Here is a 23,344-nt window from a genome sequence, read left to right as displayed (position 1 = left end):
TTTGCCAGTTTCTACAACTTTTAGATTGAGTGGCAAAAGCAGGAAAGAGATAAAAATGTCATTAGCCCCTCTCTCTTTTCTCCGGCTAAGAGGTTCCCTTAGATTAACCATAAATCACTCTACAACTGTGTGATCTTTGGCAAGTTTCCTCACCTCTAGACCTCAGTTTTCTTACCTTTAAAGTGGGGAAATAAAAACACAAATAAATAAATAAAAATAATAAAGTGGGGAAATAATACCTATCACGTAGGATAGGTTAGTGAAAAATCACTTAGAATCGTGCCTGACTCAACCTGTGCACTAATAAAGGCTGACTATTATTATTATTTTATTGCTATTGCTACTTATAAATTGGTTTATGCTCCAAAAGGCTAAGTCCTTTTGTTCACATGTTCACTGTAGTGTGCAACCACAAAGACTCAGTGGCATTGAGCCACTCTTAACAATACCTGGATGTGACATGCCAAGAGGGGCTGGTTGCTTCAGTATCAATATTGTTATTAGATCAGAAATGTTATTGAATTGTCCTCACAAGCCACAAGATTCAATTCCCTTTCTCTCTTGTAGTGACTTCTAGAAATACCATTATCATTTTTGCAAGGATATTTACAGAAACAACAGAGAAACCATACTCAGCCCCTTCCAATGCAGGAGGTCTGGGTTGTAGCTCAGTGGTAGAGCATTTGCCTAGCACATGGAACTGGGTTTGATCCTCAGCACCACATAAAAATAAATAAAGGTATAATCAGGATTCAGACTACAATACAGCTGTTAAGTGCTGTGTTGTCATTTCCCCTGCTCAAAATAAAGTTTTTCTTACCTGTACCTGTCTGCTATACCCTTATAGCAGCCAAGGATGCTTGGTCTCATACATGTTCATAAAATTAAATGTTGACCTGACTGGTGTTTCTTGAATTAAGGTTTTTTTCCTTTGCAGCATGGTGACATGGACCAGAAAGAGAGAGATGTTATCATGAGGGCATTCCAATTGGGGTCAAGCGGAGTTCTGATCACTACTGACTTGTTGGCTTGTGGGATTAATGTGCAACATTAATTTTACTTATAAACTATGATCTACCCACCAATCGTGAAAACTATATTCACAGGAGTCGCTGGCAGCAGTTGGTGATGAGATGGTGCTCAGAAATGGCGTTGATGTAACTTAGGAGACAGAATCATAAGCAAAACAGCACACTGTTTGAATAAAGAGCCAAATTGGCAGAGGGGGTCGATTTAGGAGGAAAGGTGTGGCTACAAACTTTGTTACTGAAGAAGACAAGAGGATTCTTTGTGACACGGAGTCTTTCTACAATAGTACAGTGGCTGACCTTATTTAATTCCTGGGATGAGATATATTTTAATTCAGTGCTGCTGTTGCTAAATAGGCGATTACAATGTACATTGTGCTTCTTTGGGAATATTTGAATCTTGTCTCAAAAATGCTCATAACGGATCAGAAATATAGATTTTGATAGCAAAGTGACATTAGTTGTGAGCTCTTGTGAGGAAAGTCACTGGCTTTATCCCCTTTAAGGTTAGACTGTTGGGGTGGGCATAAGAGATAGTCTGTAAAATATTTCTAGATTTCTAGAAATTTATTTCCTAGTTCTGTAGGAATGGTTGTATAGATGTTTTCTATCACTTAATCATATACTTGTGGACTAAAACATATAAGTCCTGTATAAAATCAGCCAATTATGTTAAACTAGCATATCTGCCTTTATTGTGTTTATCATTAGCCTGACTAGAAAGGCTTTAAAACTAATTTTTTTTAGAAAGCATTTGAATGTATTTTGTTTGGTATTGTATTTATTCAACAAAGCATTTAATTAGTAAATAAATAAAGGTATTGCATTCATATACAGCTAAAAATAATAAAACAAGAACAAATGTAGGACTGGGCACAATAGTGCACACTTGTAATCGCAGCAACTCTGGAGGCTGAAACAAAATAATCACAAATTTGAGATGAGCTTCAGCAGGTTAACAAGAACCTGTCTCAAAGCAAAAAAAAAAAAAAATGAAGGGACTGGTCATGTACTTCAGTGGTAAAATGTGTCCCTGGTTTCAATTCTCAGTACCAAAAAAAAAAAAAAAAAAGAATTCATCAATCCAATAATTAGACAACCCAATTTTAAAAAATGGCAAAAGAGTGAAATATGTTGGCACAGGTCTGTATTCCCAGCAACATGGGAGGCTGAGACAGGAAGATTGCAAATTTGAGGCCAGTCTGAACAATTTATTTTATTTTATTTTTTTTTATTGAGAGAATTTCTTAATATTTATTTCTTTAGTTTTTGGCGGACACAACATCTTTGTTGGTATGTGGTGCTGAGGATCGAACCCGGGCAGCACGCATGCCAGGCGAGCGCGCTACCGCTTGAGCCACATCCCCAGCCCAAGTCTGAACAATTTATACCACCCTGTGTCACAGTAAAAATAACAAAAAGGGCTGGGGGGTGTAGTTCAGTGGTAGAATGTCCCTGGGTCCAATCCCCAGTACCACCAGAAAAAGAAGAAATGTGTACAGATTCTTCTCCAAAGATATACGAACAATCGATCAGCATATGGAAGGATGCTCAATTTTATTTGTCATGGGGAATGCAAATTAAAAACCACAACGAGATATCTGCACACATCCACCAGGCTAGCTATGGCTTAAATAGGCTGTAGCACCAAATGTTGGTGAGGATGTGCAGCAGCTGGTACTTTCATATGTCTCTGATTGACAAGTGGCTTTCTTCTAAGTACCAATTCCTCCTTCTTCTACACGGCTCTGCCTACTCCAACATGATTTGTTTTGTTTTGTTTTGTTTTTTTGGTACCTGAGATTGAACCCAGGGGCACTCAACCACTGAGCGACATCCCCAGCCCTATTTTGTCTTTTATTTACAGACAGGGTCTCCCTGAGTCGCTTAGCGCCTCACCATTGCTGAGGCTGGCTTTGAACTCATGATCCTTCTGCTTCAGCTTCCCAAGCCCAGCCACTGGGATTACAGCCATGCGCCACCATGCCTGGTCACTGTGACTTTTAAAGGGATCACATTTGTCAAAGGAGGAAGGGAGAAAGCATTGGAAATTCTGCTTGGGAGGATTTTGTGGACAAATTATAACTGCTCACACCCTGTTGACTATAGCTCACCCACATGGCCACATCTGTCAACAAAGGAACATGGAAGTCCAGGTGAGTGCCCAGGAAGGAGAGGAAGCTGACTCAGAGGGTACACAGTCAGAAGGGCTCACAGCACTTAATAGTGAAATAATTACCATTGTCTGAACATCTGCTTTGTGCCCCAAATGATGCTAGGCACTTTATTAACTCAATCCTCCACACCACCCCTTCAAAGCAGGCATGGATACAGAAAAAGAGTGAGGTTCAGAAAAGTTGGTCAGTCTGCTCAAAGTCACATAGCTAGAGGGTGGTAGAGCCAAGGTTTAGAAATCTGGATCTGAATGATTCCAGAGCCCCATCCAGTTATGAGGTTGGGATTCCTTTCTACCTGTGATCCTTATTTGTATTTATATTTATTTATTTATTTTTTTAAGAGAGAGAGAGAGAGAGAATTTATTTATTTATTTTAGTTCTCGGCGGACACAACATCTTTGTTGGTATGTGGTGCTGAGGATCGAACCCGGGCAGCACGCATGCCAGGCGAGCGCGCTACTGCTTGAGCCACATCCCCAGCCCTGTATTTATATTTAACCTTGCCTCTAAAACCACTTAAGAAATTATTATTCTATGTGACCTCCCAGTACTTACTGCTTTGCACATAATTGGTGATGGTTTTTTTGTTTTGTTTTGTTAAGTAATACATGTGCAAAGTGCTTTAAAGGTATACAGATTCCTTTCATGTCTTTAAAACAATCTGGGGCCTAGGCTTGGTGATGCAGGTCTGTAATCCCAGGCTGAGGCAGGAGGATCACAAGTTCAAGGCCAGACTTAGCAATTTAGTGAGGCCACAAACAATTTAGCTAGACCCTATCTCAAAATAAAAAAAATATAAAGTGCTGGGGATGTGGCTCAGTGGCTGAACACCACTGGGTTCAATCCCAGGTACCAAAAAACAAACAAAACCCAATCTGGAGCTGGGAATCCAGCTCAGTGGTAGAGGACTTGCCTACCACACATAAGGCCTTGGGTTCCATCTCCAACCACAAAACAAACAAACGCCACCACAGGCCAGGCCTGGTGGCCATAACACCAGTGCCTTGTGAGTTTGAGGCAGGAGAATGGCAAATCTGAGGCCAGCCTGGACACCTCAGCAAGACCTGTCACAAAATTAAATACAAAAATAGCTGTGGATGGGGACTGGGTTGTGGCTCAGTGGTCGAGTGCTTGCCTCGCACATGGGAGGCCTTGGGTTCGATCCTCAGCACCACATTTAAATAAAATAAAGGTATTTTGTCTATCTACAAAAAACAACATATTTTTAAAAAGAGGAGGGGCTGTGGATGTAGTTCAAGGATAAAATGCTCTTGGATTCAATCCCCCGTATCAAAAGAAGAAGAAGAAGAAGAAAAGAAAACACCAAAAGAGTATGGTGAAATAATGTGATTATCCTCATCTTGTTAAAAAACTTAATGCTAAAGAACAAACAAAACTAACGCTCACAGCTCTTTAGTGGTTTGCCTCAGATCATACTCTAAAAATAAGATGTAGGGCTGTTGGTGGAGCGATCGCCTAGCATGTGTGAGGCACTGGTTTCGATCCTCAGTACCACATAAATACAAATAAATAAAGGTATTGTGTCTATTTATAGCCAAAAACATATTTTAAAAAATAAAAATAAGATGTAAGCATGAATTTTGATGCCAGGTCCAATGCTGGTTTCAGCTCTCCCATTTTCTAACAGAGTGAACTTGAGTAGATAATTTAACCTCTTAAGGAAAAGGAGTACAATCAAAACTTTCACACCCCTGATACTGGTAAAACATTTATTATGGTGCTTGGCATCCAATAAACTATTGATTTAAGGCTTTAAATTCTTTGACATTCATTTGATTTATGTTGTCTGCTATTCCATTTTCCCATATATGAAAGGAAATAATAATTTCTAGTTAGTTGGCTTGTTCTTTGGCACTATTGACTGAACAAGGGGTACTGTACCATTGTACTACATCCCCAGTCCCTTGCAGACAGGGGTCTTCCTAAGTTGCCTTGGGCTGGTCTTGAACTTGTGATCCTCTTGCTTCAGTTTCCCAAGTAACTGGGATAACAGTCGTGCGTCACCATGTCTGGCTGATTAATTCTTTTTAAGCCCCTCCACAGCCTTCTGAAGATGGTTTGCAGATGAGGGATAATGAGGCTTCGAGAGGTCAGATGACTTGCCCAGAACGCGTAGCCAGTGACGGCTGACATTGGCGTCTGACCTTGTTGTGCCTCCTCACCCAACCCCCTACTCCCTCCTGAGCTGAGACGCTCACCCCGTCAGATGCTCCGTGAAGCCCATGCCAAGGGCCTAGAACTGTAAAGCTCCGTGATGACAACAGGAGTGACGTGGCCCAAGGCCAGCCCTCCTGAGATTCTACAAATGAATGGGTGACTCAGGCTGCCCCAGCTTCAGTCCTGGTGCCCAGGTCAGGCATGTGTCATCCACCCTCCATTTCTCAATCAGCCCACAGCCCTGGAGGGAAGAGAAACAGAAGAAATTACCTAAAAAAGAAGTCTCAGATTGAATCACAAGTATGAGCTATAACTCAGAGAGAGGTTCGGGGGCAGGAGGGGGAAAGAGGTGGGCTTTATGAGAAGCTCCCTCTTCTCCTTGGAGGAGGATGCCCAGATAAGCTGAGTCTCCCCAGGCTGTGAGAGCTGGGAGGCTGGAGTCTGTGCTGAGGGAGGCGGGTGCAGCCAGGGGTGGAGTATGTACCAGGTCCCAAGCCATGAGCCTCTCATGCTCACGTCGTTTCACCTGCAACAAGAAGTAGGCACTATTCCTAAGTCCCAGTTTAAAGGTGGGGAAATTGAGGCAGAGGGGTTAAATGGCTCGCCCAGGTCTGCAGGCAAGTGCCCAAAGCTGCAGTGTAGACCAGGATACTCAGACTTCAAGAAAAAAAGGTACAACTGACCCCCCATCTGCTCTTAGCCACGGCTCTGGGGTCTTCCCACGTCCTGCTGCTGTTTGTTGGCTTGTCACCCAGGCTCTCCATCAGTGCCTGCAGTAGCTCTGTGGGACACTCAGGAAATGTCAGAGCATTCGCAGATGAGCTGGGCGGGGGCAGAGGCAGGAGGACATGGGGTGAGGGGCGCCTCTGCAGATGTCCCCGGGGTGATGGGCCACAGGTTCCTCCACTCACCTCTTGGGGTTTCTCTGCTTGGCACAGGCTCGGTGCCATCTCTTTTGACTGCCACTAGCGGCTACCGTCTCTGGGGGTGGGACACGCAGAGATTTCCCTCTTGCTAATGAGTCATTTCTCCCTTGAGTGCCCAGGAGTTACTGGGAACCCCCACACCCCCCAACAGACGGAAGCTGCTCAGACCTCATTCAAAGTGAGGAACTTTCCAACCATGCGGGGGCTGCCTTGTGATGTGGTGGAGTCTCCGTTGCTGGCACGATTCAAACAGAAACTGGATAACCATTTATGGAGGATTCCTGTAGTGGGTGGAGGTTGGGGCTGGGCCTTTAAGGCCCCTCTGAATGTGAGATTTTTATGAGTCACTGTGAGATGAAATTTATCCTGTGCAGCAGGGTTGGATAGTGGGACATGTATGAGTTCGGAGCCAGATAGACCTGGGCTCAGCCACTTCCTTGGGGACTGTGGCTCGTTCGTCCCTCAGCTTCAGTTTCCTTGTTGTAAAATGGAAATGATAATACCTACCTCATGAGATTGCTTTGAATATTAGGGATGACATCTGTGCTCTGCCCAGCGTAAACAGGAATTCAACCCATTGTGCCTAGGACAGCCATTAAACAAGTCACAGTTTGGTACGTTATTCGGTGGTCTTAAATTACAGGCTGAGTGAGAGAATTAAATCCATGTGTCAACCCTATTGCTAAATGTTAGCTTATATAACCTGCATAGAAAACCAGCCTTTTTTCTGAGGGTACCTGTCTCCAAAATCATCCTGCAAAACATGAAGACAAGAGAGTAAAATGCAAGAAACACCCAGGGACGCTGCTGTCTGTGTGGACGATTGGGATCCGAGTTGCTGGCCCACAGGGAATTACATCAGCCCCTCAAACGTTCCCCCGTGGGAAGAGGAATCCCCTCCAAGCCCTTGACATGCCATTAGTTCCCTGATGTGTAGTCCAGCTGATGGGGAACTCTACTTTATGCGACTGTAGGAAACTCCCCAAATCTCCCAGTTTGTTTTCCACTGTTAGCAGCTTCAGATTCTCCCAAGTAGTCGGGATGACAGGCGTGTACCACTGAACTATATGCAAATATTTTAATTTTGAGACAGGGTCTCCTTAAATTGCTCAGGTTGGCCTCAAACTTTGAGATCCTCCTGCCTCAGGATCCAGAGTCTCTGGTTATAGGTGTGTGCCACCACACTCAACTGGAATTAGAACTTTTTTTTTTTTTGTACTGGGGATTGAACCCAGGGGTGCTTAACCACTGGGCTACATCCCCAGCCCTTTTAAAAATATTTTATTTAGAGACAGAGCCTCACTAAGTTGCTGAGGCTGACTTTGAACTCAGGATCCTCCTGCCTCAGCCTCCCAAGTTGCTAGGATTACAGGCTTGTACCACTGCACCTGGCTGGGACTTTCTTCTTATTTTTGTTCTGGGGATTGAACCCAGGGACACTTAATCGCAGAACCACATCCCAGCCCGTTTTATGTTTTGAGACAGGATCTTGCTAAACTGCTTAGTGCCTTGCTAAGTTTCTGAAGCTGGCTTCAAACTTGAGATCCACCTGCCTCAGCCTCTGGAGCCACTGGGATTCTGTAATTGAGACCAGACCCCAATTGTATAGGAAATTTATGACCACATGGTTGGCTGAGGGTAGGGTGGTAAACAGACAGCTCTGTGGAACACACAAGTAGGTCTTGGGCAGTCTCACAAGCAGAGAGGTGGGGCTGCACCCCTGAACGGTGACTCTCAGATCTCAGACCTCCAGTGTGAGTTCTCTTCTGCCATGTTGCTGTGTCCCAGGGCAAGTTAATCTCCAAGCCTCAAATTTCTTCTTGCGTGTGAAATAGGATTGACCGTATCTTGTTCACATGAGGGTGTCATGAAATACAGCACTTGGAGCTCCACAAGGTGAGCACCTGCTTAGTAGGTGGGTATTTTGTGGGCAGGAGCTGAGGGATTGTTATTTGGGCATTAAAGGGAACAGTGACTCTGGAACTTGGGGCCATCTGGTGCTGTGGTTTCAGTGCCCCCCTTTCATATGCTAATGATATTTGGAGGTGGGCACTTTGAGAGGTAACTAGGATGAGATGAGGTCATGAGGGCAGGAAACCATGATGACATTAGTGGCTTTATAAGAAGTGGAAGAAAGGCCCAAGCTAATGCTCTTGCCCAGTCTTGCCGTGTGATGCCCTCTGCATGTGATACAGCAAGCAGCCCTCACCAGGTGCTAGGGCCAGGCTCTTGGACTTTCTAAGCCTCTAGATCCATGAGCTAAATATATATATATATTTTTTCTCCTCCCCCCCCCCCAGTGCTAGGGATGGAAGCCAGGGCCTCATGCCTACTAAGCAAAGGCTCTACCACTGAACTACACTCCCAGTCCCTAAATTCTTTTAATAGCTTGCATTTCTCCCTGCCTCCACGTCCCAACCTCATCTTGTGCAAACTCCTGGCTCTGAGGTCACAGCTACATCAGCTCCTCTTGAGACACTGAGCATACCCTGCCTGTTTCCCTCTTGGGGCCTCTGTCCTAACTCTGCCTCCTGCTCTTCATTCAGATCTCAGTTTCTGGGTCACTTTCCCAGAGTGGCCTTCCCCGACCCAGTCTCATCCAATTTAACTCTCCACATGTCTTCTGAGTAGCTGACCTAGGTTTGCAAACTGTCCCCGTCCCCTATTTAGATCTAAGACTTATTCTCTCCTGGCTCACCAGCATCTGCAGCAGGGCCATAACAGGTGCTCAGGAAATATTTATTGCACGAGGAAATATCATTCCCCTCTCTGAGCTCATTTCCCCATCTATAAAATACAGATAATAGCATAATAACACCTACTTCATAGGTTTGGTAAGATTAAATGGGATATGGGGGCTGGGGTTGTAGCTCCATGGTAGAGCGCTTGCCTAGCACACATGAGGCACTGGGTTTGATCTTCAGCACCACATAAAAATAAAATTAAAAAAATAAAGGTATTAAAAAAAAAAAAGAGTAAATGGAATGTGCATGTAAGGCCCAAGTACGGAATCTGACACCCGTCACTGGTAGTAAATATTTTTACACTTATGATCATCCTGCCTCAGCCTCGGAGATGCTGGGATTATAGGTGAGGACCATGGTACCAGGCCCTGGCCCATTTCTTGTCCCTGCCAAAGCCCTTGACAACCCATAGCAGAGAGAGGGCAGATTCAGAGATGAGAAGTGGAGAAGAGTGTGCTTCGATTTGATTGTAAGTTTATTAGAAAGGCCATGGACAGATGAACCCTGAGTTACCAGCTGAGGAAGAAATGAAAAAAGCCCCTGCCCCTGTGGCCTGCACCCCTGGCCTCCATGACCTCTGTCCAGTAGCAGACTCAATAGAAATCTGCCGAAAAGTGCTCTCCATGTCCTCTCCCTGGGGCGGCCCAACCTGAATGCAGGGGCCCATGGGTGGGCCGATGCGGATGCTGGTGCCTGGAGCCTGGAGCCAGCAGCTCTAGCCGAAAGTGGTTCTAGACCCCTGGCAGAACAGGCTGGAGGAGCTGCTGGGGAGAGAGGGAGTTCTACTTAACAGTCGGTGGCTCTGCGAGGCGACGCCGGGCTGCCGTGGGGGATCTGCCAATGGCTCCAGATAACCAATTGTGGGGCCCCCAGGGTAGGACCCCGAAGCTGCTCCAGGAGTCTCAGCCACAGAGAGCCCCAGCATGACGCAGTGCCCCTTCTGGGGTTGCACTGGCTATTTCTGCTCCCAGAAAGGCAAATGGATCTTATAAAACTCCACGGGGTTGACGCCATTATTTTCCTTAAAAAGGGTCAGAGTTGGTACAGTGACCCGATTTCCACCAGCAGAGCCTAAGCCGGAAGAGTCCATCCTGGGGAAGGAGAAGGCACTTCTCACACCCTCACGGGGGGTGATCTGGGCTGGCTGCTTCCCGGACCCCTCGAGGCTCCAACTTGCTCTGGCCCCGTGACTTGGGCTGCTCCCTCTGGGAAGGATGCTGCCTCCATCAAGCTAGCACCGCCCTGCGGCCTGGGCGCCAGGCCCCTCACAGAGTGGTGGATGGCAGCTTCCTCACCCGCCGCTGGGCCAGGATAGATGACTCGATCGGCTTTAGCTGGGGGGTGGGCTTGGAGCTGTTGAGCGCGGAGTACGTGGCTGCCATGGCTCCCTGGGAGAGGAGGTAAGTCGGGGGGCCAGTGAGGAGGTGAGCAGGGGAGGGACACTGTCCCAGGTCAGGCCAGCCCCTCCCAGAGCCCCACAGCCCACCCAGCCCACTATTCCCAGCCTTGGTGGTCCTTCATGGTCATGGGTCCTGCCTCCTCCTTCAGAATGGAGGCTTCAGAGGTTGGTAATTGTGTCTGCCAGAAGACTAGAGCCCCTGAAAACAGGACTGTCTCATGTCCTCTGTCCCACCTCCTGGTCCTGGGCACAGACATGGGATCTTCTGGTTCCACTACCCCAAGTCCTTGCACATGACACCCTGGCCTGGGTAACCTGCACCCTGCGGCTGCCAGCGGCTGGGCTGTCATACCTTCACAAGCTGCAGGTCCTGGTGGGACAGCTGGCTCTGGGGAAGCTTGTCTTTCTGGGTGATCCATGGGTGCTGCAGGACCTGCTTGGCTGTGAGACGCTGGTGGGGGTCCACATGCAGCATCTTGGACACCAGGTCCTAGCGGCCCAGGGGCAAGGGGGAGGTGTGAGGGGCAGCAGGGGAGAGATCATCTGTGTCCCGCAGATGGGGAAGGGGAAGACAACTGCACCGACCAGCTCCCACCTGAACCCTTGCCCCTGCCCTGCGATCCATTCTCCACAAGCCATGGCTTCCCAGGCACAGCCAGGGCGTTCCCCTCTGGGGGCTTCTGCTCTCCTCACACTTCCAGGAGCCCGCTTGCCTTCCAGGGTGGAAAGGGGCAAGAGCCTAAGGGTTGAGGCCGGGCAGATTCCGGTGTGAACCCGGCTCTTCCGCTCATCAGCTGAGGGCCCTGGGCAAGTCACTTCAACTCTCCGAGCCTCAATGTCCCTTCTGAGAAATGGGGGCAACAACACTGCCACACAGGCTGGTGGAAGTGGTGCTGCTTATGAAGGGCTCAAATCTGTTCGCACAGAGGCTCCCAGTGATAGGAACTGTCACCAATACTGAAAACTCTTCCCTCTTTGGGAAGGTCCTCTCCATGGGCAGTTGCTCTGCTTCTGCTCTGTGCCTGGATCCCCGGGGAGGCCTGCAGGCCTACAGCTCCCCTTCACTGAGCTTCCAGAAGAGAGGTGCTGGGATTGTGCAGTCCTCTGTCCCCCACATGGGAAAGGACCATGAATGATCAGTCACCAAGTTACCCCCAAAAAAGGGCCAGTCTGCCTAGGAAGCTTCATTTTGGGAGAAAGGCTACAGGACACCTGAACTGCTGAAAAGCCTCGGGATGGACCCTGCCCCTCCTCTTAAGACTCACCTTGGCTGTCTCGGAAACCGTGTTCCAGTTTCCCCCACTGAGGGTAAACTTCCCACTGCCGATCCGGGTCAGGATCTCCTCTGGGGTGTCACTGGGTCCGTTGGCAAATGGAGTGTATCTGGAGAAAAGCCCACACAGCTGGGTACAGCCTCTGCCCTGGAGACGGGAGGCTGCCCCTCCTGCTCAGACTGCATGCTTCAAGGTGCAGCTCCCATAGGCAGGGCCTGTCCCCAGGCAGACCTGATCTCCCCTGAGACAAGCCCCCGCCCAGGCTGATCCCAGGACAGGAGTGGGGAGGGCCCGGCCGGGCACTCACCCCGCCAGCATGGTGTACAGCAGAATGCCCAGGCTCCAGATGTCACAGCCTTCATCGTAGCCCTGGCGCTTCAGCACCTGGCAGGAAGGCAGGGGAGGGTGGTCAGTCCGAGGGCAGTAGGAAGTGGCCACACAGTCCCCAAAAGGTAGAACAAGAGTCCCTGCTGTGGCTAGATCTGCCCTTAGTCCCTGAGTCAAGGCTATAGACACTGTAGGCCTGGACAGCATGGGCCTCTAGGTGCGGCACAAAGCCTCCTGCCGTCCTCACTCACCTCGGGCGCCACGAAGTTGGCTGTGTAGCAAGGCGTCATGAGGAGCCCATTCTCAGCCCGCAGCTGCTTGGCGAAGCCAAAGTCACAGATGCGCAGGCACTCGGGGTTCCCAGACTCGTCCACGTACAGGATGTTGCTGGGCTTGAGGTCTCTGTGCACCACCTAGGGGCAGAGGACTGGGGTCAGCCTCCATATGGGAAGGCTGCTAGGGAAAAATCTAGAATCCGGGAAGAAGGAAAAGGGCTACCCCACAGGAGCCCTTCTCCTGGTGCTACCACTGCCTGCTTGAAATCTCAATGGAGCACGATCTAAGGTGGCAGGAATTCAACCTGCCCAACACTGAACTCCGTAGCTCTCCTCTCAAATCTGCTCCTCACATAATCACATCCTTCCTGTTGTGTGGGTCCTTTTTCTTTTTCCTCTCATTTTCCTTAATAAACCCACAGGTCAACTCTGTTGACTCTGCCATTAGAATGTTTCCAGAGCCCAGTCATTTCTCAGCTCCTCGACTGGCGGGGCTCTGGTTCCCCACCATCATCCCCTACCCCTTGGATTAGGGCAGCCACCTCCTAACTGGTCTCCCTGCTTCTGCCTTTCCCCCCCTACAATGCGTCTCACCATCACGCTGCAGCAATCCTGTTAAACACACGTCAGATCGTGTCATCACAGCTCGAAACCCTCCACGCCTTTCCCTTTTAAGTCCTTGCTAGGTGTGGTGGCATGCTATAGTCCTGACTGCTTGGAGGATCCCTTGTGCCCAGGAGTTCAAGGCCAACCTGGGGGGTTGTTTTGAAAGGAAAAATGACTAGCTAGGCCCGGTAGTGCAGGCCTGTAATCCCAGAGACTTGGGAGGCTGAGGCAAAAGGATTGCAAGTTCAAGGTCAGCCTGGGCCACTTAATGAGACCCTGTCTCATAAAATAAAAAGGGCTGGGGTTGTAGCTCAGTGGTAGAGCACCCCTAGGGTCAACCCTCAGTAACACACACACAGGTATGTCGCAATTAAAAAAAAAAAAAAAGAAAGAGAGAGAGAAAGAAAGAAAACTCCTTATTATGGCCCACGTGGCCCCACCTGATCTCTCCCCGCCCTCCCCCATGTCTCTTGCGCTCTTTGCCGTCTCCCCCTTGCTGTATCTGCTTCAGCCACATCAGTCTCTCTGCTCTTCTTCAACAGGCCAAGCACACACCTGCCTCAGGACCTTTGTACCTGCAATTCCCTCTTTCTAGAACACTCTTCCCTCATCCATCTACCTGGCTAATTTTCTTTTTCCCTTTAGGTCTCTGTTCTTATCAGTAAGGTTTCCCCTGAACATCCCCAAAGAACAGCCCCCGGCCACCCAGTATTCCTGAGCCTTCTTACTCTGCTCTGCTTTTGTCACACAGTAGCATTTAACACCATGGGACGTAATATTTCATTTGTTTTCTGAGTCTGCTCACTGGAATGTAGCTTCCTGAGCATTTAGCTCTCACTACTGAGCCCAGCACTCACACTAGCTCCTGGTACAGGGCAGGTACTCCGTGCGTCTCTGTTGAAGGAACGACGGGACAGCACTTACCCTGAGGCCATAAGCAAATGACTTTCCCCTGGATCCCAGTGCTCCTCTGTAACCCAAGGGCACCCGAACACCCGACTCTGCATGCTTCTCCCCCTCTGCATGGTTGTATTCATAGCCAAACCTCTACCACTTAATTACAATCCTCAGATCTCTAGCCCTGGCCCAGAACTTTCCTGAGTCCAGGCTCATAGATCCAGTTTCCTACCAGAAGGCAACTGCTGGGTGTTCCATAGTCTCAAACTCAACCTATTCCAAATGCTAGACATCATGTTCTCACCCTCCTGCTCCTCCTCCCTCGAGCTAATGGAACTCCCTGGGGAATGTCAAAAACCTTCAATGGGCCTGGTGTGGTGGCGAACGCCTGTAATCCCTGTGACTCAGGAGGCTGAGGCAGGAGGAAGGCAAGTTCAAAGCCAGCCTCAGCAATTTAGAGAGGCCCCAAGCAAGTTAGCAAGACCCTGTCTCAAAATTTAAAAATAAATAAATAAAAATAAATAAATAAATAAACGAACTGGGGATCTGGCTCCATGGTTAAGTGCCTCTGGGTTCAATTCCCAATACCAAAAAACAAAACCATTCAATGGCTCCCTAGTACCGGCAAGATAAAGCACACGTCCCTAGCCTGCCCTGGGAGGCTCAGCCTGCCCTAGCCTCATCACACACCGCATTCTCTCAGGCACTCTGAGCTCAGGTCACGCAGGCTCCGTCCACAGTAGTCCTAACCATGCCTGCCTGTGGAGTGCCTAGTCACCTTGCAGCACCTAGCCAGGGACCAGCACAGAGCAAGTGCTAAGTGAGCTCTGTGCAATGAATGAAGGAATCACACCTCTGAAACATGCAGTCACCTTGCAGGTGACATTAGTTGAGTCCTGCAGACTGGTTGGCTTCACTGTTCCAATTGAACCCCAAGCACTCTGGCAGGTGTCCATGGGAAGGGCAGATGGAGAACAGGTGTGGCCCAGCACAGCCGGCCTCCAGAGGAAAAGGGCCACACAGACACTGGCCCCAGTGATACTCTGTGAGCTGCATCCAAGAACTGGAGGAAGCCCTTGGACTTTCTCCTTCCAACACGGTCACATGACACCACAGTGCAGGCCCCCAGAGAATGCAGGCTGTCTTCCCCAAAGTGCCCAGCCATGCTTGAGAGGCCAGGGATGCTGGGGACACCTGTACAGGTGATATTCCTGGTTTAAGAGGGTTCCTCATCATGATCTCACTGGGGCTATCCACCACACCTTGGTAATGACTGGCTCCATTTTACAGAGGAGGGAACTGAGGCTCTGTGATGAGAATGGCCTTGCTTGTACAGTAAGAGGCAAACCCAGGTCTGACTGTAATTCCACGGTCTATTGAGCACAGCACAGATAACACTTTTGGGAAACAGGAACATGGGTGTTTGTGATCTTATCCTGCCCCAACAACACAGAGAAACGACAAACTCCACCAGGCCTCATCATGGCGGTAAGAGAAGAACACGGAGGCAGGGGGGGCAGCTTGGAAAAGCCCTGCAGGTGGTTCTTCGACCTGACCCTCAGGTGGGGAGTGGGGAGATGATGCGGTCTCCCATCTCACGGCACAGGAAGTCACAGCAGGCTGGGTGACTGTGAGGGAGGCCAGGCTGAGTGGGAACCACACCAACCAGTCTAAAGGGGCAACTGCTCTTGGTGCCAGTCGACAGTCACCGCAGAACAACTCGGGCCTGGTTTTTTAAAAGCAGCCAAATCACTACACCTTACCAAACCAACCCCAAACAAAAGTCATCCCATATCGTGCAGGCCAAACAAAATATTTTTATAGGTTAAATGCAACCATAGGTCAACAGGCCATGACCTCTGGCAGTCACAAGGAGTCGGGCAGGCTGGAGTGTGAGTCTTGGATTTGCCCTCCATAGCTGTGTGGTCCGCCTCTCTAGCCCTCACTTTTCTCAACTGTAAAATGGTGATGATAACAGTAATCAAATCCCTGGGTAAGGGCTAGAGATGTGGCTCAGTAGTAGAGCATCTGCCTAGCATGTATGAGGCCCTGGGTTTGATCCTTAGCACGGAAAACAAAACAAAACAAAATCAGAAGATATGCTGTCTAGAGCATCCAATCTTGTACGAGTTCAGAGCCCAGACTTCAGATTAGCTGTAAGGCTTCAGGCAAGTTACTTAAACCTCAATCCTCTCACTTGTAAAATAAAGATCACGATGACACATTCTTCACCAGTTCCTTTTTTGTAACAATTAAGTGAGTTTAATATGCAAAGTGCTCAGAACCTTGCCTGGCCTATAGAACGTGGCAAGTGGCGTGAACTGCCAAGAGCAGCCCCAGGGACAGTCCACCGCTGAGCTACCTTCCCAGCCCTTTTAAAGTTTAATTTTGGGATAGGGTCTTACTAAGTTGCCAAGGCTAGCCTCAAACTTGGAATCCTCCTGCCTCAGCCTCCTGAGTCAAAAAGATTACAGGTGTGTGCCACTGTGCCCGAAAGCCACAGCACCTTTATCGCCATCAGCATCCCCAGCAGATGTGCATTTGGGCACCCGTGACAAATTGTTCTGTGTGAATCATCTGGTTAAAGACAGAGCCAGGGGGCTGAGGTTGTGGCTCAGTGGCAGAGTGCCTACCTTGCACAGGTAAGGCACTGGGTTCAATCCTCAGCACCACATAAAAATAAATAAACAAAATAAAGATATTATGTCCATCTATAACTAAAAAAAAAAAAAAAAACCAAAACAACAACAACAACAAGACACAGCCAAAGCCTGGTGTTGGCTCTATTGAATCTGCATCTCAAAGGCTGTTCCTGGCATGATGGGGACCTTATGGAAACAGACAAGATGGAGTCTGGGGACATTTTTTTTTTCCTTTCTCTCTCTCTCTCTCTCTTTTGTACTGGGGATTAAGCCTTGGGGTGCTTAACCACTGAGCCACAACCCCAGCAATTTTTATTTTTTATTGTGAGGCAGGGTCCCACTAAGTTGCTTTAGGGGCTCTCTGAATTGCTGAAGCTGGCTTTGCACTTGCCATCCTCCTGCCTCAGCCTCATGAGCTCCTAGGATTACACGCATGTGCCACCATGCCTAGTAGTCTGAACTTTAATAGGCTTTACACATTAAACAAAGAATGGCTATAAAATAACACGAAGGGAGCAGACAACCCAATTTAAAAACATGGACAGAAGATGGGACCAGCCATTTCAGGAAAGAAGGCATTCAAATGGCAATATGCATGTGAAGGAGCGTCAACTTCACCAGCCATCAGGGAAATGTCAGTTAGAGCCCTAATGAGATACCATCCACACCTGTCAGAATGACTACTTAAAAGATGGAAAACATTGCTGGGCACAGTAGCACACGCCTGCAATCCCAGCAACTCCGGAGGCTGAGGCAGGAGGATTGCAAGTTCAAGGTCAGCCTGGGCAACTTAGCACAACCCTGTCCCATAAACAAAAAGGACTGGGGATGTGGCTTACTGGTCAAGCACCCCTGAGTTCAATCTCCAGCGACCCCCACACACACACATAAGGATCCCAGAGGATCTGGAGCCCCAGTCACCTTTTCCCATCCCTCAGTTTCTGTTGGATTCCCATCTTATAGACCACAGCTACTCCAGATGCCAAGTCAACCCAGAGAATGCCCTCCAAATACTTCAATAAGAACAGCTGCCCAGGGGCTGGGGCTGTAGCTCAGTGGCAGAGCACTTGCCTAGCATGGGTGAGACACTGGTTTCGATGCTCAGCACCACATAAAAATAAACAAATAAAATAAAGAACAGCTGCCCATTTCCTCGTCAGTTGTCTCTGGTATTTGGAGAGGGCCAGACACATCGCAGTTTCCCAAAGTCAACTCCTGGTTTTGGGAAAGATACAATTTCCTTCAGGTGGTTCCTCAAACTTGGAACCTGCCTTGTGGAAGGGACTCCCTTTGGAGGCATCTCCTGCTCTAGAAAGCTCTTCCTTGCTCTGAGCTTCGGGCAACCCACTGGTAACTCACTGCAGTGGCTTTGTCTCCTAAACCCTCTTGGAGGTGACTTTAACTAGTACTCACTTGACAACAAAACAGGAAAAGGAAACACACTCACTCTTTGATCTCACACGTTTGATCATTAGTCTGTTTGCATTGGCCATTTCAGAAACCAAAGCCACTTCAAACAGGACCATTAAAAGCACATGTGGTCACCAAACTGAAGCTTTGAGTATGAGGTAAAGTTCCTTTTTATAAAAGAGTTCCTGCTAATCAATCACACTTAGTCAGACAGCGCCATTTTTGTACACCCTAGTGAAATAATTGATTCAAAAACCCAGAAAGGAGGAAGCCATTACGTGAGGCTCTCTACAATGAGGAGATAGGTCTGTTATCACCTGGCGTGAATAATGGGGGGCAACACGAGGTCATGTGCTCAAAGCACTTGCACCTCATGGAGTGGCCTCCTGTTGATTTTGTTTTGCCCTATCCTGTTATTATTGTTTTGTAGCAGAATGGCCAACGTATTATTAGGTAACTGCAGATATTTGGTTGTGCACAAGAGAAGCTAGTGTACAACTGCCAATGGGACATATGATTCTTTTGTTTTGAATAAACACTTGAACACAACTCAGGTCCTATGGCATCTGGACTCTAGGCCTGAATGGAGGAACAGCCTTCCCTGTGCACCTGCAATGATGTCACGATTCCCACCCCCCCACCCCTTCAATGTATGGAAATAGGTGCCAATGATTGAACATGGTCACAATAGGTCCCTTTTCTAGACTTTTCCTTAGTCCTCTACAGACATGATCTGGCCAAGATAAACACAGTTGGAATTCCTTGAAGGTCAATGATTCATAATAGTTAAGTATTCTACATGATTCTCTGGGATCCCAGATCCCGGCTTTCTGAACTTCTCCCATCCCACCAAAATTTGAAGCTACATCTAAATAAGATTCTGGAGCAAGCTGGGTATGGTGGTGCACGGCTATTAATTCCAGAAACTCAGGAGACCGAGGCATGAAGATCCCAAGTTTGAGGTCAACCTGGGGAACTTAGCAAGACTCTGTCTCAAAATAAAATTCAAAAGGGCTGGGGGTGTGGTGGCTCAGTGGTAGAGCACTGGACCAGCATGTGTGACACAGTCCTGGGTTCAATCCCCAGCAATTAAAAAAAAAAAAAAAAAAAGGCTTTAGAGGAACTTGCAGTTTACAGGAAACATGAGCAATAGAGAAATAACATAAATAATGCCACCAGGAAGTAAAAGACTTATTCAGAATGTGGGACATTCTACAGAACAAACTGATCTCTTCAGCAAGTAAGTGGCTTACAAAAGGGAGTTTTTACTATGCAGGTGACATGGATGTACACATTTAACAAAACTCATCAAATTGTTCACAGAACATCTACCTCATGCAGATTTTACTTCAGTTTAAAAAGAAGACTTGCATGCACAAGGCCCTGGGTTCAATCCCCAGCACCACACACAAAAAAAAAAAAAAAAAAAAAAATCCCTGTGCTTTAATTTTGGGATGGGGTTGTGGCTCAGCGGTGGAATGCTCGCCTAGCACGCATGAAGCACTGGGTTCGATCTTCAGCACCACATAAATGTGAAATAAGATACTATGTCCACCTAAAATTAAAATATAAATATTTAAAAAAATAAGAAGATTTGGATAGAACAACTAAATGAAATAAATGTGTCGACTTTGCAGGGATTATGATTTCAATGATATCCAATCATGAAAAGAGATCAGGATTTCAATTATAATACCCAATCATGAAAAGACATTTTTGAAAGGACAGGAGGGAAAATGTTTTTGTGAATTTATATGAAAACAACTCACTGCTAATTTTGTTAGTTGGTTGAAAAATAATGTCCAGTTTTGTTTTTTTTTTAATGTTTATTTTTTAGTATTTGGCAGACACAACATCTTTGTCTGTATGTGGTGCTGAGGATGGAACCCGGGCCGCACGCATGCCGGCCGAGTGCGCTACCGCTTGAGCCACGTCCCCAGCCCCAATGTCCACTGTTTTTAAAATTACAGATATATGGGCTGGGGTTGTGGCTCAGTGGTAGAGCACTTGCCTAACTGAGTTTAATTCTCAGCACCACATAAAAATAAATTAATTAAATAAAGGTATAAAAAATTACAGATATATAACTAAGATGATGTGAAGTCTAAAACATGCTTTTAAAAGACTTTAGTTATAGGGCTGGAGGTTTAACTCAGTGGTATAGTATCCCTGGGTTCAATGTCCAGTACCAAGCAAAAGCAAGACTTTATAAGCCTTTGTAGGTCAAGTGTCAAAATGCCTGTAACTTCCTTTCAAATGCATTTTCCAATATATATATATTAAGGGAAGCTGAGGTAGGAGGATTGCAAGTTCAAAGCCAGCTTTAGCAACTTAGTGAGACCCTGTCTCTAAATAAAATATAAAAAAGGGGCTGGGGGAGCCGGGGCTGTGGCTCAGTGCTGGAGTGCTTGCTTAGCAGATGTGAGGCCCTGGGTTTGATCCTCAGCACCACATAGAAATAAATAAATTAAATAAAGGCATTGTGTCCACCTACAACTTAAAAAAAAAATTAAAGAAAAAGGCGGGCTGAGGACGTGGCTCAGTGGTTAAGCGCCCTTGGGTTTAACCCCAGGTACAAAAACATAAATAAAAATAAATTAAAGGTTGTGGCTCAGTGGTAGAGCGCTGGCTGCTCAGTGGTAGAGGCAATGGGTTCGACCCTCAGCACCATGTAAAAAGAAAAAACAGAAACCTAAACAAATAAAGGCATTTTGTCCATTTACAACTATAAAAAAAATATTTAAAAAAAAAGATATATTAAGTCTAGAGAAAAATGAATTTCATTATATTATTCTTTGACCTTTTCTATAAATTTGATCTTTCTTCTCAAAAAAGTTGAGAAAAATACTTCAGCAGCAACAACAAAGAAACAAAGGAGGGCTGGGAGGTGGCTCAGTGGTAGAAATTTGCCTAAAATGTACAAGGCCCTGCACTGAGAAAGAGAAAGGGAGGGAGGGAGAGATGAAAAGAAAGAAGTGGCAAATGTCAGTACTAGGGCTAGTTGCCCAGGCTGGTCTTGAACTCCTGGACTCCAGCGATCCCCCAGCCTCAGCCTCCCGAGTGCTGGGAGGTGTGCTCCACTGGGTTGGTTTTGACAATTCTTGAATTTGGGTGTCGAGCACTCGGGTGGTTACATTATTCTTCTTAGTCCTGCGCGTGTGTTGGGGTCCTGCCTCCCTGCTTACATGTGGCAGTTACTGCTAGACAGCCCTGAGAGCGGGAAGCCGCACTCTCAAGAAAAGTACTTCGCTTCATCCCACAACCACCCCATGATAAGGCAGCTACCACAAGTCTGCAGAAGACCGAAGGCTCGGAGAGGCCGGATGGCTCTCCCAACTGCATGCGCAGGTAAGATGAGAAGCCATGACCACAGCACAGTCAATTGGATTTCAGAGGTTACATTCTTTTTTTTCCCTGCTTGGTGCCAGGGATTGAACCCAGGGGCACTTTACCTCTGGGCTACATCCCTAGCCCTTTATATAGACATTTTTTTGAGACTAAGTCACTGAGGCTGGCCTCTAACTTGCAATCCTTCTGCCTCAGTCTCCCGAGTCACTTGGATTCCAGGTGTGCACCATCTCAGCTCAGAGCCTACATTCCTAATCCTCACAGACTGATTAGAAGTACCTCAGAACATCACCTCATCCAAAGAGAAACTCGGTTAACTCACAGTCATACAGAGCCTCTCTACCTTCCGCTCTGCGCCTTGGCCCAGAGCCACGTAGTGTTTACTTGCTTTGTGCAGCAATAAAGGCCACGTTCTGCTCTCTGGCCCTACACCTCTTCCGCCCACTGCTTCCAGCAGCATTTCCTCCTGCATCCATTTCCTGTCTTAGCAACTGGTCCGCAGCCAAATTCACCCCTTGGAAAGCTTGCACCTCCCTATAGGGACCCTGCAGCTTCCCAACTCAAAGTCCACTCTTCCCCGCGGCTTCCACCCCCACTCCTCAGCCTGACATCCTGGCTCCACTCTTCTTTGGCTGTGGGGTCTTGGGCAAATGACCTCACACTTGTCATCTTACCTGTAAAGTCAGGCCAATAACTACAACTAACTCAGGGGTGTGAATTGAGATAATATAGGGAGACCTCACCCTACGTTAAGCCTTGGCATAGCAACTGGCACTGAACAAACTGTTCCTTTCTGCAGTTCGGCTTCTGTCTCCATCCACACACCTACACACCTGTCCCTCGTCCCCTCTGTCTGTCTGGCTGGGTGGAGACTGGCACTCCTGGGCCAGATCATGGTTCTTCCACTGGATGGATGGCATGACCTTTGGCACTCTCTGCCCCTCCCCAAGTTCACACTCACCCCCTGTGAGTGCAGATACTCCACAGTCTTGCTGATGGTGTGCAGGACGAAGCTGGCCTCCCGCTCTGAGAAGAACTTCTGCCTCAGTATCTTGTCCAGCAGCTCCCCACCCCGCATCAGCTCGGTCACCAGGTACACATGTTTGCCATCATCATACACCTGCCGAAGACCTCGCCATCAGGCCCTTGTCCCCAGTGCCAGGCCTGAGGGCTCAGTCACCAGCACCCAGCAGGGAAGCATGACACGAGCCTCCGGCAGTGTTCTGCCCTGGCTGGACCCTCACCCATCTGGACCCTGTCCTCCTGGACAAGGTGGTGCTGGCCCTGGTCCCTGATGAGCAGGGAAGCTCTCAAGAGAATGTCCGAATCTCAAGGAGAGGACACTTGGGATGTGTCCAGACCAGAGGGACCCAGAGTGCCCCTGCCCCTCTCTGTGCCCTGGGAGGAGGGTGAGAAACCAAGGCATGACCTCCCACAGACAAATCCTAGCGTCAAGGATGCCGGGCCCCGGCCCAGCCTCGAGGCCCTCCACTCACGTCTTTCAGGGTGATGATGTTGGGGTGCTGCCCGTACCGCAGGAGAATCTCAATCTCTTCTGAGGGGTCCCGCTTGCTCTTATCGATGACCTGAAGAAAGTGGGAACAAATGGCATCTTAGGGGGACAGACTCCAAGGTATCTCCCTGCCCTGGGGGCTCTCCTTCAACATCCAGAGCTTCAGGCACTAACCTTCCCCGCCAAAGGACCACACCTACATTGGCCTCACCCCCAGCCCAGCAGCCTTGGCCAGGAAGTGGTCAGGAGGCCCACCTTGACAGCATACTCCATGTTGGTGGCCTTGTGAACACAGCGCTTACACACGGAGTAGGAGCCCACACCAATCGTCTCCTTTACCACATAGCCATCACTGAAAACCAGGTTCTTCCCATGGAGTTGCTGCAAGAGACCAAGAGATGAGGCTAATCCCTGGCTCCACAGTGCCAGGGTCACCCCAGTACCAAGGCCTTCCTGCATGGAGATGGAGTAGGGGAAGAGCCAGGAGCCTGGGGCAATGCTGGCTGTGTGACCTTGGAAGGACCTGCCCCTCCTTGGGCCTCAGTTTTCTACTCTATACAGTGGACACACTCACTGCCTCCTTGCTGGCCCACGGTGGTC

The 23,344-nt window shown here is 48.1% G+C and overlaps 1 protein-coding gene and 1 non-coding gene across 4 annotated transcripts in view; one reads left to right on the top strand and one right to left on the bottom strand.

Annotated features, from left to right (window-relative positions):
• The first annotated feature begins 743 nt into the window (after positions 1-743).
• Positions 744-874, top strand: LOC113184888 (small nucleolar RNA SNORA63). The gene has a single exon (XR_003301060.1). It is a non-coding gene; the product is annotated as a small nucleolar RNA SNORA63 (small nucleolar RNA).
• An 8,646-nt stretch (positions 875-9,520) lies between these two features.
• Rps6ka1 (ribosomal protein S6 kinase A1) overlaps positions 9,521-23,344 on the bottom strand; it is a 29,920-nt gene continuing 16,096 nt past the window's right edge. For all 3 annotated transcript variants that reach the window (XM_026391622.2, XM_026391621.2, XM_026391619.2), the window contains exons 14-21: positions 23,000-23,125; positions 22,728-22,817; positions 22,193-22,351; positions 12,305-12,466; positions 12,034-12,110; positions 11,718-11,835; positions 10,805-10,942; positions 9,521-10,441 (exon numbers count right to left, since the gene is read on the bottom strand). In XM_026391622.2, coding sequence (XP_026247407.1) covers positions 10,319-10,441; positions 10,805-10,942; positions 11,718-11,835; positions 12,034-12,110; positions 12,305-12,466; positions 22,193-22,351; positions 22,728-22,817; positions 23,000-23,125 — 993 coding nt within the window. In that variant the 3' untranslated portion in view covers positions 9,521-10,318. The remainder of the gene's footprint in view (positions 10,442-10,804; positions 10,943-11,717; positions 11,836-12,033; positions 12,111-12,304; positions 12,467-22,192; positions 22,352-22,727; positions 22,818-22,999; positions 23,126-23,344) is intronic.

This window comes from Urocitellus parryii, chromosome 11 (assembly GCF_045843805.1).
Source record: "Urocitellus parryii isolate mUroPar1 chromosome 11, mUroPar1.hap1, whole genome shotgun sequence".
NCBI lineage: Eukaryota > Metazoa > Chordata > Mammalia > Rodentia > Sciuridae > Urocitellus > Urocitellus parryii.
Note: the sequence above shows the minus strand (reverse complement) of the source record. Positions and strands in the feature narration are given on the sequence as shown.